This window comes from Pristiophorus japonicus, chromosome 2 (genome assembly GCF_044704955.1).
Source record: "Pristiophorus japonicus isolate sPriJap1 chromosome 2, sPriJap1.hap1, whole genome shotgun sequence".
Lineage (NCBI taxonomy): Eukaryota > Metazoa > Chordata > Chondrichthyes > Pristiophoridae > Pristiophorus > Pristiophorus japonicus.
Genome location: NC_091978.1, coordinates 293,230,502 through 293,246,325, shown reverse-complemented (window position 1 = coordinate 293,246,325; position 15,824 = coordinate 293,230,502). Strand labels below are relative to the sequence as shown.

Sequence of the window (15,824 nt, the reverse complement as noted above, 5' to 3'; positions counted from 1 at the left end):
GAAAGAATGTCAAAGCTTTGGGGGAAGGTACAAAGGAGATTTACCAGAATGGTACCAAGGAGGAGGTCACTAAGTTATGTGGCGAGATGAAAGGCACGAGGATTCTTCTCTTTTAGTGCAAAGAAGGTTAAGGGAAGATTTAATAAAAATGTTCAAAATTTGAGGGGTTTTGACAAAATAGATAGGGAGAGACTGTTTCCACTGATAGGAGAGTTGGTAACCAGAGATCACAAATTTAGGACAATTGGCAAAGAAGCCAGGGGGTAGATGAGAAATGTTTTTACTTTGCAAGTTCTGATCTAGAATGCATTGCCTGAAAGTGTGACGGAAGCAGATTCAATAGTAACTTTTACAAGGGAATTTGACAGGTATTTAAAAAGGAAACATTTGCAGGGCTATGTGGAAAGAGCAGGGGAGTGTGATTAATTGGTAATTCTTTCGAAGAGTCAGCACAAATGTCTTCTGTGCTTTCCGATTTTTTTTATAAGGAGGAAAAAATAACGATGCAAATCAAGTCATCCGAATAGAATTACTTACACAGATTATGACTACTCTGTAATTTGTTTCTGCAGGGCACTGTGGGTTCTATTTTGGACAGAAAAGATGAAACCAAAACACAGGATATTATTTGTGATCATCTTGGTAAGAAAACTGTGGAGCTAAAGATCCTGAAATATTTAAATTTTATCGGCTTGTGTTTCAATCCACAAGAATCTGTTAAGATGTCAAAACATATTCTTATTAAGGGAGTCTTGTTAGTAATACCCTGCCAGTCATACTCTTTTTAAGTATTTTAAGAGATGTGAGTGCTAAATATGTTTACATTAAAAATAGAGAAAAAGCATCTTATCACCCCTCTCAAACAACCCAAAGCACTTTACTTAGTAAATATTGCTTTGAGGAGCAACCACTGTCGTTATGTGGCAGCCATTTTATGCACAGCATGTCGCATAGCAATGAGATGAACAACTGGTTAATCTGCTTTGCTGGTATTAGTTAAGGAATTTGCGTGCCAGGATACTGGGAGAGCTCAGTGTAGTTCTTTGTATCATTCCCTGAGATCTATAACATATACATGAACCTCCCAAACAGACAAAGTGGCTGGGGGGGGAGGGCGTGCTCTGATAAATATAGTATTCCTTTGGTGTGCAAATTGACTACTACATTTGCCTGCACTACAACAGTGCCTACAGTTTCAAAATACAGGTTGAGTGTCCGAAATCCGGAGTTTCAAAATTTGGAATGTTCCGGACACCGGGCCGATCTGTGGCAGGGTTGTCCGGAAACCGGAAAAGGTGGAGCTTGAACTCAGCACTCTGACTAGAGGTGAGAGTGCTGCAAGACTTGGCCGGGTCAGCCTTGGCTCAATGGTAGCAATCTAGCCTCCTGAGTGAAATGGTTGACTGTTCAAGCCCCACCACAAGCATATAATTTAGGCTAACACTTCAAGGTAGTACTGAGGGAGAGCTGTGCTGTCAGAAGTTCTGTCTTTGAAGGGACATTAAACTTGGGTCCTGTCTGCCTGTTCATTTGGAAGTAAAAGATCCCATGACATCATTCAAAAAAGAACAGAAAAGTTCTCCTGGTGTCCTGGCCAACATTTATCCCGCAGCCCATCTCACTGAAACAGATTTTCTGGTCATTTATCTCACTGTTGTTTGTAAGACCTTGCTGTGTGCAAATTGACTACTACATTTGTCTGCAATACAACAGTGCCTACAGTTTGAAAATACAGGTTGAGCGTCCGAAATCCGGAGTTGCAAAATTTGGAATGTTCCGGACACCGGGCCGATCCGTGGCAGGATTGTCCGGAAACCGGAAAATGTTCCGAAATCCAGACTCCCCGGCCCTCAGCGGCCCGACCTCGCCTCGGCTCTCAGTGGCCGTCGCCCCCTCCCCCCAGCTCTCGGCGGCCCAACTTCGCCTCCCTGCGCCCCCCCCCACCCCCTTACCTCGGCGGACCGACCTTGCCCCGGCTCTCGGCAGCTCAACCTCACCCCCTTACCTCGGCAGACCGACCCCACCTACCTCGGCCCAGGCAAAGACATTCCAAAATTTGGAACGGCCTCAGTCCTGAGGTTTCCGGATTTTGGACGTCACTGTACTTAATTTGGCTGTGAAGCACTTTGAGGACACAAAAGGCACTATATAGATGCAAGTTCTTTCTTTACCAACTGAGCCAAGCTGAAAAATAGACAAATAAAATCTGTGCTGTAATTGTAAAGTTCTAGATGTTGTAACTTAATAGACTACAATTCTTTTCTACAGATCTGACTCACTTAAAAGAGAGGAATGTTGAGGACCTCTCTGGAGGAGAGCTGCAAAGATTTGCATGTGCGGTAGTGTGCATTCAAAAAGCAGACATGTAAGTTTCCAGAAGGACATATTTCATTTTTAATAGTTTGTGGGAGAGAGAAAACAGGGAACTACAGACCAGTTAGCCTGACATCAGTAGTAGGGAAAATGCTAGAATCTATTAAGGACGTGGTAACAGGACATTTAGAAAATAATAATAAGATTGAGTAAAGTCAACATGTATTTATGAAATGGAAATCATGTTTGACAAATCTGTTAGAGTAAAAATATACAGAACCATTTGCTCGTTATATTTGGGTACAGTCAATTTCTTAGTAAATTAAAAAGAAAATACATTCAAAAACTTTTAAGACATGCCTATTGGTGGCCTTGTGCCCAAAAGAAGCAGCTTAATTTTAATGCCTCCTTGAAGGCCTGCAAATGAGCACAATTAGCAGAAACCACCCAATGGTGGTTAACTCATCTTGTTTTGTGGGTAGGGCCGGTTTCTAGTGCAATTTTTTTTTAACTAGCGTAAAAGATTGCGGAAACTCGATTTGTACTGAACGTAATTTGCGCATAAAATTGTGTGATCTTTTGCAAATTGTCACAAAAAAACAGCGCAACCAAGTGGAAGCTACCCCTGTAGTATTGGTGGAAGTTATCTGGGTGAAGGGTGAGAGAGAAGGTGGTGGCATATTTTACATTCAAAATGCTTCCCTAATAAAGACACGGTGTCAAGGGAGGGATATAAAGTGTCAAATATCTCTGTCTGAAAAGTGGAAGTTGCCTTTTGTTGGATTAAGGCTGTTGAGTAAGGGAGTGTAAATCTAAAAGCTTAATGATCCATTTCCTGGCAGATCTTTCAATGGATATACAACTGCAATACAATCAAAAGGACGACGTGCATGTTCTTGTTTTAATCAAAAAAGATATATTTCAATAATGTTCCCTTTTTCCCCTCCTCCAATGTCTGCCCAAAAGGACCTGCTTCAAATGAATTTCTATGGATGGTGGCGAGAGCAAGCTGAGATAACTGTCTCTCTGATTTCTCTATCCACCCTCATCATAGAATGGTTACAGCACAGGGGGCGGCCATTCGGCCAGTCGATCCCATGCCGGCTCTCTGTAAGAGCACTTCAGCTAGTCCCACTCCCCCCCCCATCCCCATAGCCCTGCAATTTATTTTCCTTCGGGTATTTATCCAATTCACTTTTGAAAGCCACAATTGAATCTGCCTCCACCACCCTCGCAGGCAGTGCATTCCCAATCCGAACCACTCGCTGCGGAAAATAGTTTTTCCTCATGTCGTCTTTGTTTTTTCCAATCACCTTAAATCTCTGTCTTCTGGTTCTTGACCCTTCCGCCAATGGGAACAGTTTTTCTCTATTCTGTCTAGACCCCCCCCCCCCCCCATGATTTTGAGCCACTTTCCTGAACAGCTGCAATCCATGTGGTGAAGGTAGGGAGTTCCAGGATTTTGACCTAGTGCCGATGAAGGAACAGCAATATATTTCCATGTCAGGATGGTATGTGACTTCGAGGGGAACTTGGAGGTGGTGGTGGTCCCATGCTGCCCGCCCTTGTCCTTCTTGGTGGTAGAGGTCGTGAATTTGGGAGATGCTGCCGAAGAAGCCTTGGCAAGTTGTTGCACTGCATCTTGTAGATGGTGCACACTGCAGCCATGGTACATCGAGGGAGTGAATGCTTAAGGTGGTGGATGGGGTGCCAGTCAAGTGGGCTGTTTTGTGTTTGTGGCTGTTTCAGTTAAGATTTTGGTCAATGGTCACCCCCAGGATGTTGATGTTGGAGGATTTGACGATGTTAATGCCGTTGCATATCATGGGGAAGTGGTTATTCTCTCTTGTGGGAGATGGGTATTGCCTGACACTTGTATAGCGCGGATGTTACTTGCCACTTATCAGCCCATACCTGAATGTTGTCCAGGACATTACATCACATTGACCCTCGTTAATTGCTCTTTGTGCTATTGTGTGTCATTTTCGGGAATATAAAGTTTGTTGTTGTTAACTGTATTGATGGGAAATTTTAGCTGGTAGATTCTCGTGAAAAACTTTTCAATTGAATGAGCTCCAGGATCTTCATAATATAGTTCTATTGAAGAGTCTCTTGGGCAGATTTTCAGAAAATTAATTTTATGCTACATGATGCATTCTGAAAGCTGTAGAGCAAAGGTGACACTTAGTATAAAATGTAAATGCGATCTTATCTGTTTCTGTCCTTTGTCAATCTGACTTAAGATTGCTTGTATATATTTCAATGTCACCACATACTTTTATTTGGCATATACCATTATTGAACCTGGTGTTTAATATTGCGTTCGTAATAAGTTGTTTCCCCTTCAACTTCCAGAAGAGCTTTAAAGTACAACTGTATAAATTCTAGCAACTAAAATTATATGTTTCTTTTCAGTTTCATGTTTGATGAGCCCTCCAGTTACCTAGATGTCAAACAGCGTTTGAAGGCTGCCATCACTATTCGCTCCCTTATAAATCCAGATAGGTAAGCTTATAGTGTATGTTTTTATACATGCAAGTAATGGCCCTTTCTACTACTGTAGTTCTCTGTACCCACATTAGCCACAGTTATTTCTTAATTACTTAATTTTTACAGCTAAATTTTTAGTGGTTGCCTTTTTTGTTTATTTTAATAACATAATTAATTGTTGGTGAAGCTATTTAAATGTCAGTATTGCATATTGGACAATTTTTTAATAGTTGTGTTGGAACTGTAGTAGACCTCTTCAATCAGCCATAGAAAAGTTGCTACAAAGGTGGTTCATATGGCTGCTGTGTTATAAGAAAGCCATAAATAATGTGCTTTGCATGACGCGTTTCAATATATCGCAACAATATCACAAACCATATCTGTCATTTGTCACAAATCCTCTCTACTAGCTCTTCAGCCATAATGGCACAAGCTGGCATACCCATTTGTACCAGCATGGTTAAGGAAGTGGTACAGCTCTGATTACCTGCACATTTCCCACTTGCATTGCTACTCAAATATAGCTATTAGTGCACCAATCGCCATCATATAAAGGCTTTCATCTTCTATTCGTGTAACTGCTGTTGTGGAATTCAGCCAATACAACAAGTTTTATTTATATAGCGCCTTTAACATAGTAAAACATCCCAAGACGCTTCACAGGAGTGTTTTAAGTCAAAACAGATAAATTTGACACTGAGCCACATAAGAAATTACAGCAGATGACCAAAAGCTTGGTCAAAGAGGCAGGTTTTAAGGAGAGTCTTAAAGGAGGAAAGAGGGGCGGAGAAGTTTAGGGAGGGAGTTCCAGAGCTTAGGGCCCAAGCAGCTGAAGGCACGGCCACCGATGGTTGAGCAGTTATAATCAGGGATGCTCAACCGGGGACAATTTGAGGAGTGCAAACATCTTGTGGGGTTATGAGGCTGAAAGAGATTACAGATTAGGGTGGGGCGAGGCCATGGGATTTGTAAACCAGGATGAGAATTTTAAAATCGAGGCGTTGCTTAACCGGGAGCCAATGTAGGGTCAGCGAGCACAGGGGGTAAAGGGTGATCGGGACTTGGTGCGAGTTAGGACACGGGCCGCCGAGTTTTGGATGACCTCAAGCTTACGTAGTGTAGAATATGGGAGGCCAGCCAGGAGCGTGTTGGAGAAGTCAAATCTAGAGGTAACAATGGCATGGATGAGGGTTTCAGCAGCAGAGGAGCTGAAGCAGGGGGTGGAAATGGGCAATGTTGCGGAGGTGGAAATGGGCGGTTTTAGTTATAAGAACATAAGAAATAAGAACAGGAGAAGGCCATACGACCCCTCGAGCCTGTTCCGCCATTCAATAAGATCATGGACTCAGCTCCACTTCCCCGCCCACTCCCCATAACCCCTTATCCCCTTATCGTTTAAGAAACTGTTTATTTCTGTCTTCAATTTATTCAATGTTCCAGCTTCCACAGCTCTCTGAGGCACCAAATTCCACAGATTTACAACCCTCAGAGAAGAAATTTCTCCTCATCTCTATTTGAAATGGGCGGCCCCTTATTCGAAGATCATGCCCTCTAGTTCTAGTCTCCCCCGTCAATGGAAACATCATCTCTGCATCCACCTTGTCAAGCCCCCTCATTATCTTATACGTTTCAATAAGATCACCTTTCATTCTTCTGAATTCCGATGAGTAAAGGCCCAACCTACTCAACCTTTCCTCATGTCAACCCCCTCATCCCCGGGATGAACTGCCTCCAAAGCAAGTATATCCTTTCGTAAATATGGAAAACAAAACTGCACGCAGTATTCCAGGTGTGGCCTCACCAATACCTTGTATAGCCGTAGGAAGACTTCCCTGCTTTTATACTCCAACCCCTTTGCAATAAAGGCCAAGATACCATTGGCCTTCCAGATCACTTGTTGTACCTGCATACTATCCTTTTGTGTTTCATGCACAAGTACCCCCAGGTCCTGCTGTCTTGTGGCACTTAGCAATCTTTCTCCATTTAAATAATAACTTACTCTTTGATTTTTTTTCTGCCGAAGTGCATGACCTCACACTTTCCGACATTATACTCCATCTGCCAAATTTTTGCCCACTCACTTAGCCTGTCTATGTCCTTTTGCAGATTTTTTGTGTCCTCCTCACACATTACTTTTCCTCCCATCTTTGTATCGTCAGCAAACTTGGCTACGTTACACTCAGTCCCTTCTTTCAAGTTAATATAGAGGTAAATAGTTGGGGTCCCAGCACTGATTCCTGTGGCACCCCATTGGTTACTGGTTGCCAACCAGAGAATGAACCATTTATCCTGACTCTCTGATTTCTATTAGTTAGCCAATCCTCTATCCATGCTAATATATTACTGCCAACCTCGTGAACTTTTATCTTGTGCAGTAACCTTTTATGTGGCACCTTGTCAAATGCTTTCTGGAAGTCCAAATACACCACATGCAATGGTTCCCCTTTATCCACCCTGTCCGTTACATCTCAAAGAACTCCAGCAAATTTGTCCAACATGACTTCCCCTTCATAAATCCATGCTGACTCTGCCTGACCGAATTTTGCTTTTCCAAATGTCCTGCTACTGCTTCTATAATAATGGACTCCAACATTTTCCCAACCACAGATGTTAGGCTAACTGGTCTATAGTTTCCTGCTTTTTGTCTGCCTCCTTTTTGTAAATAGAGGCATTACATTTGCAGTTTTCCAATCTGCTGGGATGTCCCCAGAATCCAGGGAATTTTGGTAAATTACAACCAATGCATCCACTATCCCTGCCGCTACTTATGCCGCGGATATGTGACCGGGAGCCCATTTAGGTTGCGAACAGTCTGGTTTAGCCTCCGATAGATGCTAGGGAGAGGGATGGAGTCAGTGGCTAGGGAACACAATTTGTGGTAGGGGCCAAAGACACTGGCTTCAGTCTTCCCAATATTTAATTGGAGAAAATTTCTGCTCATCGGACCAGCAGTCTGGCAATTTAGAGACCATGGAGGGGTCGAGAGAAGTGGTGGAGAGATAGAGCTGGGTGTCGTCGGCGTACATGTGGAAAATGACTCCGTGTTTTTGGATGATATCACCAAGGGGCAGCATGTAGATGAGAAATAGGAGGGGGTCAAGGATAGATCCTTGGGGACACCAGAGGTAATGATGCGGGAGTGGGAAGAGAAGACACTGAAGGAGATTTTCTGGCTACGATTAGATAGATAAGAATGGAACCAGGCGAGTGCAGTCCCACCCAGCTGGATGGTGGTGGAGAGGCATTGGAGAAGGATGGAGTGGTCAACTGTGTCAAAGGCTTCACACGGGTCCAGGTGGACGAGGAGGAATAGTTCACTTTTATCACAGTCACAAAGGATGTCATATGTGACTTTAATGAGAGGCATTTCGATACAGTGGCGGGGGCAGAAACCAAATTGAAGAGAGTCCAACATGGTGTTCCAGGAAAGATGGGCACGGATTTGGGAGGCGACAACACGTTTAAGGACTTTGTAGAGGAAAGGGAGGTTGGAGATGGGGCGGTAGCTAGCAAGCAGTGTCAAGGGTTGGTTTTTTGAGTAGAGTGTGATGATTGCAGTTTTGAAGGAGAGGGGTACAGTTCCTGAGGTGCGAGAACCATTAACAATGTCGGCTAACATGGGAGCCAAAAAAGGAAATTAAGTGGTCAGCAGTATAGTGGGAATAGGGTCAAGAGATCAGGAAGTGGGTCTCATGGACAAGATGAGCATGGAGTGGTCAAGATGGGAGATCAAAGAGAAACTAGAGAATGATGCGAGTTTAGGGCTAGGGCAGGGGGGAACCTTGGAGGAAATTTGGCCCGGTGGGCTCGGGGAAGGAAGAGAACTTACAGAGGCAACTGATCGGATGGTCTCAATCTTTGAGACAAAGAAGTCCATGAGCTCTTTACACTTGTTGGAGGTGAGTGTTGTGGAGAGGGGTTTAAGAAGACAGTTAGCAATAGAGAATAGTAGCCGGGGGTTTATCTTTGCATTCCAGAATGATCCTGGAATAGTGAGCAATTTTTTCAGACAATAATGCTTTATGTGGTCGAGCCAGATCTGGCAATGAATGGCTAAACCAGTTGTCCACCACATCTGCTCAAATCTGTGCCTCTTGGACTTGAGGGAGCGAAGATGAGGGCTGTACCAGAGGGAACAGCCAGGGTGAGAGAGAATAATGGTTTTAATAGGGACTAGGGCATCAAAGGTGGTGGTGAGGGTGTGGTTGGCTGCAGAAATATCATGGTGAAAGAAAGGCCAAAGGTTGGACAGTTTGGAGTTGATAAGTGTAGTTGTAAGAGAGTTTGGAGAGAGTTTTTTCTAGGGGCGGATGCAGAAGGAAGTAGGTTTGGATTGGGGAAGGGGGATGTGGGTGGAGAGCAATACAAGGAAATGGTTAGAGATGGCCTTATCTGTAATTGACACGGTAGGAATAGCGAGGCCATGATAGATGGCAAGGTCAAAGCTGGTAGCCGTGAATATGAGTTGAGAAATTCACATGGAGGGAGAGATTAAGGGAGGACAGGAGGGTAGTGAACTCAGAAGAGAGAGAGCATGATGAATTGAGATGGAGGTTGAAATCACCGAGGATGAGAAGTCGCCTGGTGCAGAGGCTGAGGGAGGAAAGTAGTGAGGATATACCTGTGATAACATTTCTGTCGTATTTGGGTGGACGGTAGAGAACGAGAATTTTAAGTGAGAGGAGTGGAATACAGTAAAATGTTCAAAGGAGGAGAAAGTGCCAGAGGAGTAGGGGGACAGACCAAGGTATGATTTGGTGTTGAGAGCCACCACGGCGGTCTGGGCGGGGCAAATGGTGGACGGTATCGCCAGGCGAGGAGGCTTCATTTAAAGGTTATGTGTCATCATCCCTCAGCCAAATTTCCGTCAGGGCCATGATGTCGATGCAATCATCCACTAGTCAACAGACCCTTTAAGCTAACCGCATTTTATACCAAAACATTTCAGAAATATTCTCTGATTCTTTATTATTTCTCTACTGTGTAAATCAACATTAAAGCTGTATTTTTACAGGTAGAGAAAGTTGCGTTTTTGAAATCTGGAAAGGAATTTCAATACTACAGAGCCTCAGGAGCCACATATAGGGCCCAAGTTTCCACACGATAAAAAACGGGCGCCTCCTCCCCCCTGCGGGAACGAACGGGCGCCTCCTCTTTCCCCCCCCCCCCCCCCTGCGGGAACGAGCGGGCGCCTCCTTTCCCCCCCCCCCCCCCCACCCCCCCCTTGCGGGAACGAACGGGTGCCTCAACTTGTGAGGCTGACTGCAGCATTCTCCGTGGCTGAAGCACTTTCACACAGGTAGGAAGATGGTTTATTTAATCTTTTCTTTGCTTATAAATGTTTATTCAGGTTGGATTTATTTGTATAATATTTGTAGAAGTATAAATAAGGATTTATTATAGAATTTAATGACTTCCCTCCCCCCCCCACCTCGTTCTGGACGCCTAATTTGTAACCTGCGCCTGATTTTTTAATGTGTAGACAAGGTTTTTTCAGTTCTACAAAAATCTTCACTTGCTCCAATCTAAGTTAGTTTGGAGTACGTTTTCACTGGAAACTTTCAAATCAGGTGTCAGTGGCCGGACACGCCCCCTTTTGAAGAAAAAATTCTGTTCCAAAGTGGAACTGTTCTAACTGACTAGAACTGCAGAAAAAAAAATGTGGAGAATTGCGATTTCTAAGATAGTCCGTTCTCCACCAGTTGCTCCTAAAAATCAGGCGCAAATCTTGTGGAAACTTGGGCCCATAAAGTTTAAATCAATGTTCTTGTTCATTTGCATTAAATCTCTCAAGTTGCTGATCTTAATGTTCTGATCTGACATTTATTCACCAATGACGCAAGAGTGCTATTTTTAAAAAAAAAATACCATTGCAAACTTCCAAATTTGAATCACAAAATTCAAATGGGATCAACCAGGGAATAAGAAACATAGCACAATTGGGACCGAGTTATCTGGGCTTCTCAGGTCAGATTGCCAAGGCTTGGGACCAACATGAGGACTTGGCACCACATATTGGACTTTCTGACATATATAGATACATTATCAAAATCTATGGAGTGTGAACATTTTTTTAACCACCTGATAACTGAACAGTCTCTGGTGAGAGATAAATCATATAAGCTTCATAATTTTCTTTTTATACACTGTTTAGATAGAGTGGTTTTAAAATATTGCATTGTATTCTTTTTGTCATTGTGTTTCATTGTTGCAGATGGTCAGTACAAGTGTCAATTAATCTAAGGTGTGAGTTTTAAAATGTTTGTTTCTGGTTCAAGTGAATCTTCAAAGACATAATAGTTCCAGTAATTAGAATAGTATGTGATACCTTCATGAAACATCAATTATGGTCCAAATGCATTTCTTTGATTTGATTCTTCTACCTCAACAAATAACCTTTTAAAACACATTTTAATTATAACTGGTTCATTGCTTTAATATTTTGAAAAGAACGTCTTGGTAGCAGAACTAAATTTTCTAGCAGAGTTTCATATGGTAAAGGCTGCAGTAAATGTTTTACTAAACAGTGTATAATGTTCTTATCTTTTTGTAATTAGATATATCATCGTTGTGGAGCATGATTTAAGTGTGTTGGACTACCTTTCTGACTTCATTTGCTGTTTGTATGGTGTGCCGAGTGCATATGGTGTTGTCACTATGCCTTTCAGTGTTCGAGAAGGTAAAACTTACGAGAATTAAAACATTTCTATTTAGCAAATTATTTGGAGAGAAAAAAAAAATTGTAAGCACACCTGCACACTGCATGTAAAGGCTGTCTAAAATTTTGAAACACAGAAAATTCTAGATTTTTTGGCACCCCTGCCTCACTACAGCTGGTTATACTTAAATGCAGCAGTTAATGGCTTGACATTGGTGGGTGTTTTCAGAGCATTTCAGGGGAATAGCATTGAGTTTAACTTCCCTGTGTGCACACTTAAATTAGTGAAAAGTAGATTGAATTCTTTGCTCATTATGAGCATTAAGACTACATGGGAGCTTTGTAAATTCAAGTTTTAAAGTCCACTTCACAATTGCTTTTCACTGTGACCTATGTGAAGCTGAAGTAATGAGATCTCTTCATGGTGACCTCCTGTTACTTAGATAAATTGATACACACTTAGACTGGTAGTTTTAACTTGAAATAAGTAATTGATAAAACCTCATTAACTGGTATGAAATTAAATGTCATTCACATATACAATTGATCATATACTTACAATTGTCACAATGCAGCTTGTATTCTGTTGTAAATGTGTTTTTTTTAGATTAAAACAGTTATGCTGTCACTTTGGGCCCAAGTTTCCACATGATTTGCGCCTGATTTTTAGGAGCAACTGGTGGAGAACGGACTATCTTAGAAATCGCAATTCTCCACATTTTTTTTTCTGCAGTTCTAGTCAGGTAGAACAGTTCCACTTTGGAACAGAATTTTTTCTTCAAAAGGGGGCGTGTCCGGCCACTGGCGCCTGATTTGAAAGTTTCCACAGTGAAAACGTACTCCAAACTAAAGTAGAATGGAGCAAGTGCAGATTTTTGTAGAACTGAAAAAACCTGTTCTACACATTAAAAAATCAGGCGCAGGTTACAAATTAGGCGTCCAGAACGAGGGGGGGGGGGGGAGGGGGGGGATGGGAACTCATTAAATTCTACAATAAATCCTTATTTATACTTCTACAAATATTATACAAATAAATCCAACCCGAATAAACATAAGCAAAGAAAAGATTAAATAAACCATCTTCCTACCTGTGTGAAAGTGCTTCAGCCAGGGAGAATTCTGCAGCCGTTCGTTGCCGCTGAGGGGGAGGGGGGGGGGAGGAGAAAGCCGTTCGTGCCGCTGAGCGGGAGGGGGGGGGGAGGAGAAAGCGGTTTGTTGTTGAGGGAAGGGAGGGGAAGGAGACAGCGGTTTGTTGCCGCGGAGGGGAGGGGAAGGAAAGGAGACAGCGGTTTGTTGCCGCGGAGGGGAGGGGAAGGAAAGGAGACAGCGGTTTGTTGCCGCGGAGGGGAGGGAGGGGAAGGAGATAGCAGTTTGTTGCCGTGGAGGGGAGGGAGGGGAAGGAGACAGCGGTTTGTTGTTGAGGGAAGGGAGGGGAAGGAGACAGCGGTTTGTTGCCGCGGAGGGGAGGGAGGGGAAGGAGATAGCAGTTTGTTGCCGTGGAGGGGAGGGAGGGGAAGGAGACAGCGGTTTGTTGTTGCGGAGGGGAGGGAGGGGAAGGAGACAGCGGTTTGTTGTTGCGGAGGGGAGGGAGGGGAAGGAGACAGCGGTTTGTTGCCGTGGAGGGGAGGGAGGGGAAGGAGACAGCGGTTTGTTGTTGCGGAGGGGAGGGAGGGGAAGGAGACAGCGGTTTGTTGTTGCGGAGGGGAGGGAGGGGAAGGAGACAGCGGTTTGTTGCCGTGGAGGGGAGGGAGGGGAAGGAGACAGCGGTTTGTTGTTGCGGAGGGGAGGGAGGGGAAGGAGACAGCGGTTTGTTGTTGCGGAGGGGAGGGAGGGGAAGGAGACAGCGGTTTGTTGTTGCGGAGGGGAGGGAGGGGAAGGAGACAGCGGTTTGTTGTTGCGGAGGGGAGGGAGGGGAAGGAGACAGCGGGTTGTTGTTGCGGAGGGGAGGGAGGGGAAGGAGACAGCGGCTTGTTGTTGCGGAGGGGAGGGAGGGGAAGGAGACAGCGGTTTGTTGTTGCGGAGGGGAGGGAGGGGAAGGAGACAGCGGCTTGTTGCCGTGGAGGGGAGGGAGGGGAAGGAGACAGCGGTTTGTTGTTGCGGAGGGGAGGGAGGGGAAGGAGACAGCGGCTTGTTGCCGTGGAGGGGAGGGAGGGGAAGGAGACAGCCGTTTGTTGCCGTGGAGGGTGGGGAGGGGAAGGAGACAGTGAGAAGGGAAGCCTCAGTGCTGATGGCAATGTGCTTTTATTAAAAAATGTTCAAAAATTAAAACAGCTACAAAGAACTACAAAAATGGCCGAGTGCCGGCAGGAAAAAAACTAATTTAAATAGTACCCGCCCCCTCCCACTTACACAATTGGCGCGAGTGTAGGCTCCGCCCCCCCTGGGCGCCGCGCCAAACAGACAAGGAGCTGCAAAGCGCTCAAGAATAGCGCGTTTTATTTTCTGGCGCCGTTTTAGGCGCGAAAAACGGGCGCCCAGCTCGGAGGGGCGCCCGTTTTTTATCCTGTGGAAACTTGGGCCCTTTGTGCCAGGTGCTGTATGCATCCATAACAAAACGATAACAATGTAACTTAATTGAATGCACAACCTGCAGCTTATGTACATTTTGTACTATTGGATACAAAATTGTATAACTGTAAACAATATTTATATCTCAATAGGTATCAATATATTCTTGGACGGATATGTGCCAACAGAAAACTTGAGATTCCGAGATGCCTCCCTGATTTTCAAGGTGGCCGAAACAGCAAATGAGGAAGAGGTCAAGAAAATGTGCCGATACCATTATCCAAGAATGAAAAAAAAGATGGGCGAATTCGAACTGGAAATTGGGACTGGAGAGTTTACGGACTCTGAAATCATGGTGATGCTGGGAGAAAATGGTGAATATTTTATTACAATTGCTGAGATCAAGTAAAAATAATATTTCAAAATTGACATCTGTTTGATACAATGGAGTGTAAGAAAAGGTGTCAAGCAGCATGAAACTATGATATTTGTGTTTTACCTTAAGTACAGAATTAAAACGGCCATTAGCAAAGATGTACAGGAAAAGCAAGGAAAATTAACATCCTGATCCTGTCAAACTACTTTCAGTTATATGGAGGATACCTGATAGATTTGTGATCTTGCAACTACATACATCTCTATAGATCTTTCATACACTATGTAGTTCTCCTCAGCATCTGATTGCTTTCTGCTCAACAGGTACAGGGAAGACCACATTCATCAGAATGCTGGCTGGAAGATTGAAGCCTGACGAAGGAGGTAATGTACTATTTATACAACCTTAGCTAATGGAACTATCAAACTGTAACCTGTGCTGTCAACTCTGAAATAGTGACTTTATAAAACCTGCAACTAATCTGTTAATAGGTGTGGTGCCTGTTCTAAATGTCAGCTACAAACCACAGAAGATCAGCCCTAAGTCCCAAGTAAGTAGTACAACTTGTGACCTTTTTAGATTATTGGAAAATGGATTACTGAAGGATTGGAAAGTTCCTCCGATTTTCTGAATAACATCTTCTATCCAGTTTAGAGCATTAGTCTTCGAGCTGTGAAAATTGCCCCTCTGTTATGATTTTAAATAATGGGAGCCCTTGAAACTCTGAGGTGAAATGAAGTTAAATTCAAAGTGTTTCTTCATTGGCTGTAAAGCATTTTGAGACGTCTGGTGGTCGTGAAAGGCACTATATAAATGCAAGGCTTTTTTTCTTACTTTGCCTGTATCTGATTATCCCAACATCCAGATTTATATAGCCAATTGTAACCACCATTATGATTGGTCCAGATCAAATCCAAACTGAACTTTCATGAGCTTTACTGAAGTTAATAAGTCTTATTCTCCAAAATATTATTTTATGTGGCAAAAAAATATATATTGATTGGTTAATCTTGTCACACAATTTTAGCCATATGTGTTGCACTTGCCATTGGAAATGTAACTTTTGTTTGTAAGAAATGTTTGTGACTTTAAAAAAAATGATATCTGGTTTACCCTTCTAGGGAACTGTTCGGCAGCTGCTTCATGAAAAGATCAGAGATGCTTACACCCATCCACAGTTTGTGACTGATGTAATGAAACCACTGCAGATTGAAAGCATCATTGATCAAGAGGTACTGCTTTAGCTTTTCATTACAGGTATTTTAAATTATTATGCCTTGTGTAACACCTGGTTGGTTTGATCTGAAAATGCATTTGAGGAAAGTAAGGAAGACCCATGCTGCTTTAGCTGATCTCAGCCAAGGTCGTGGTAAGGATATTACTATTGGCTTGGAATCCCTTCAATAGGTACAGGAAAATGGGCAGAATCCCTGTTCCTAATTATGTTGCAGCAAACCTGCTGAGGGCAGGCTTGCACTC

The 15,824-nt window shown here is 43.4% G+C and overlaps 1 protein-coding gene across 1 annotated transcript in view; it reads left to right on the top strand.

The window, feature by feature from the left end:
- Positions 1-15,824, top strand: part of abce1 (ATP-binding cassette, sub-family E (OABP), member 1) — a 74,422-nt gene that overhangs the window by 45,431 nt on the left and 13,167 nt on the right. The window contains exons 7-14 of the mRNA XM_070871598.1: positions 573-642; positions 2,269-2,365; positions 4,729-4,818; positions 11,361-11,482; positions 14,122-14,343; positions 14,669-14,728; positions 14,837-14,895; positions 15,467-15,577. Coding sequence (XP_070727699.1) covers positions 573-642; positions 2,269-2,365; positions 4,729-4,818; positions 11,361-11,482; positions 14,122-14,343; positions 14,669-14,728; positions 14,837-14,895; positions 15,467-15,577 — 831 coding nt within the window. The remainder of the gene's footprint in view (positions 1-572; positions 643-2,268; positions 2,366-4,728; positions 4,819-11,360; positions 11,483-14,121; positions 14,344-14,668; positions 14,729-14,836; positions 14,896-15,466; positions 15,578-15,824) is intronic.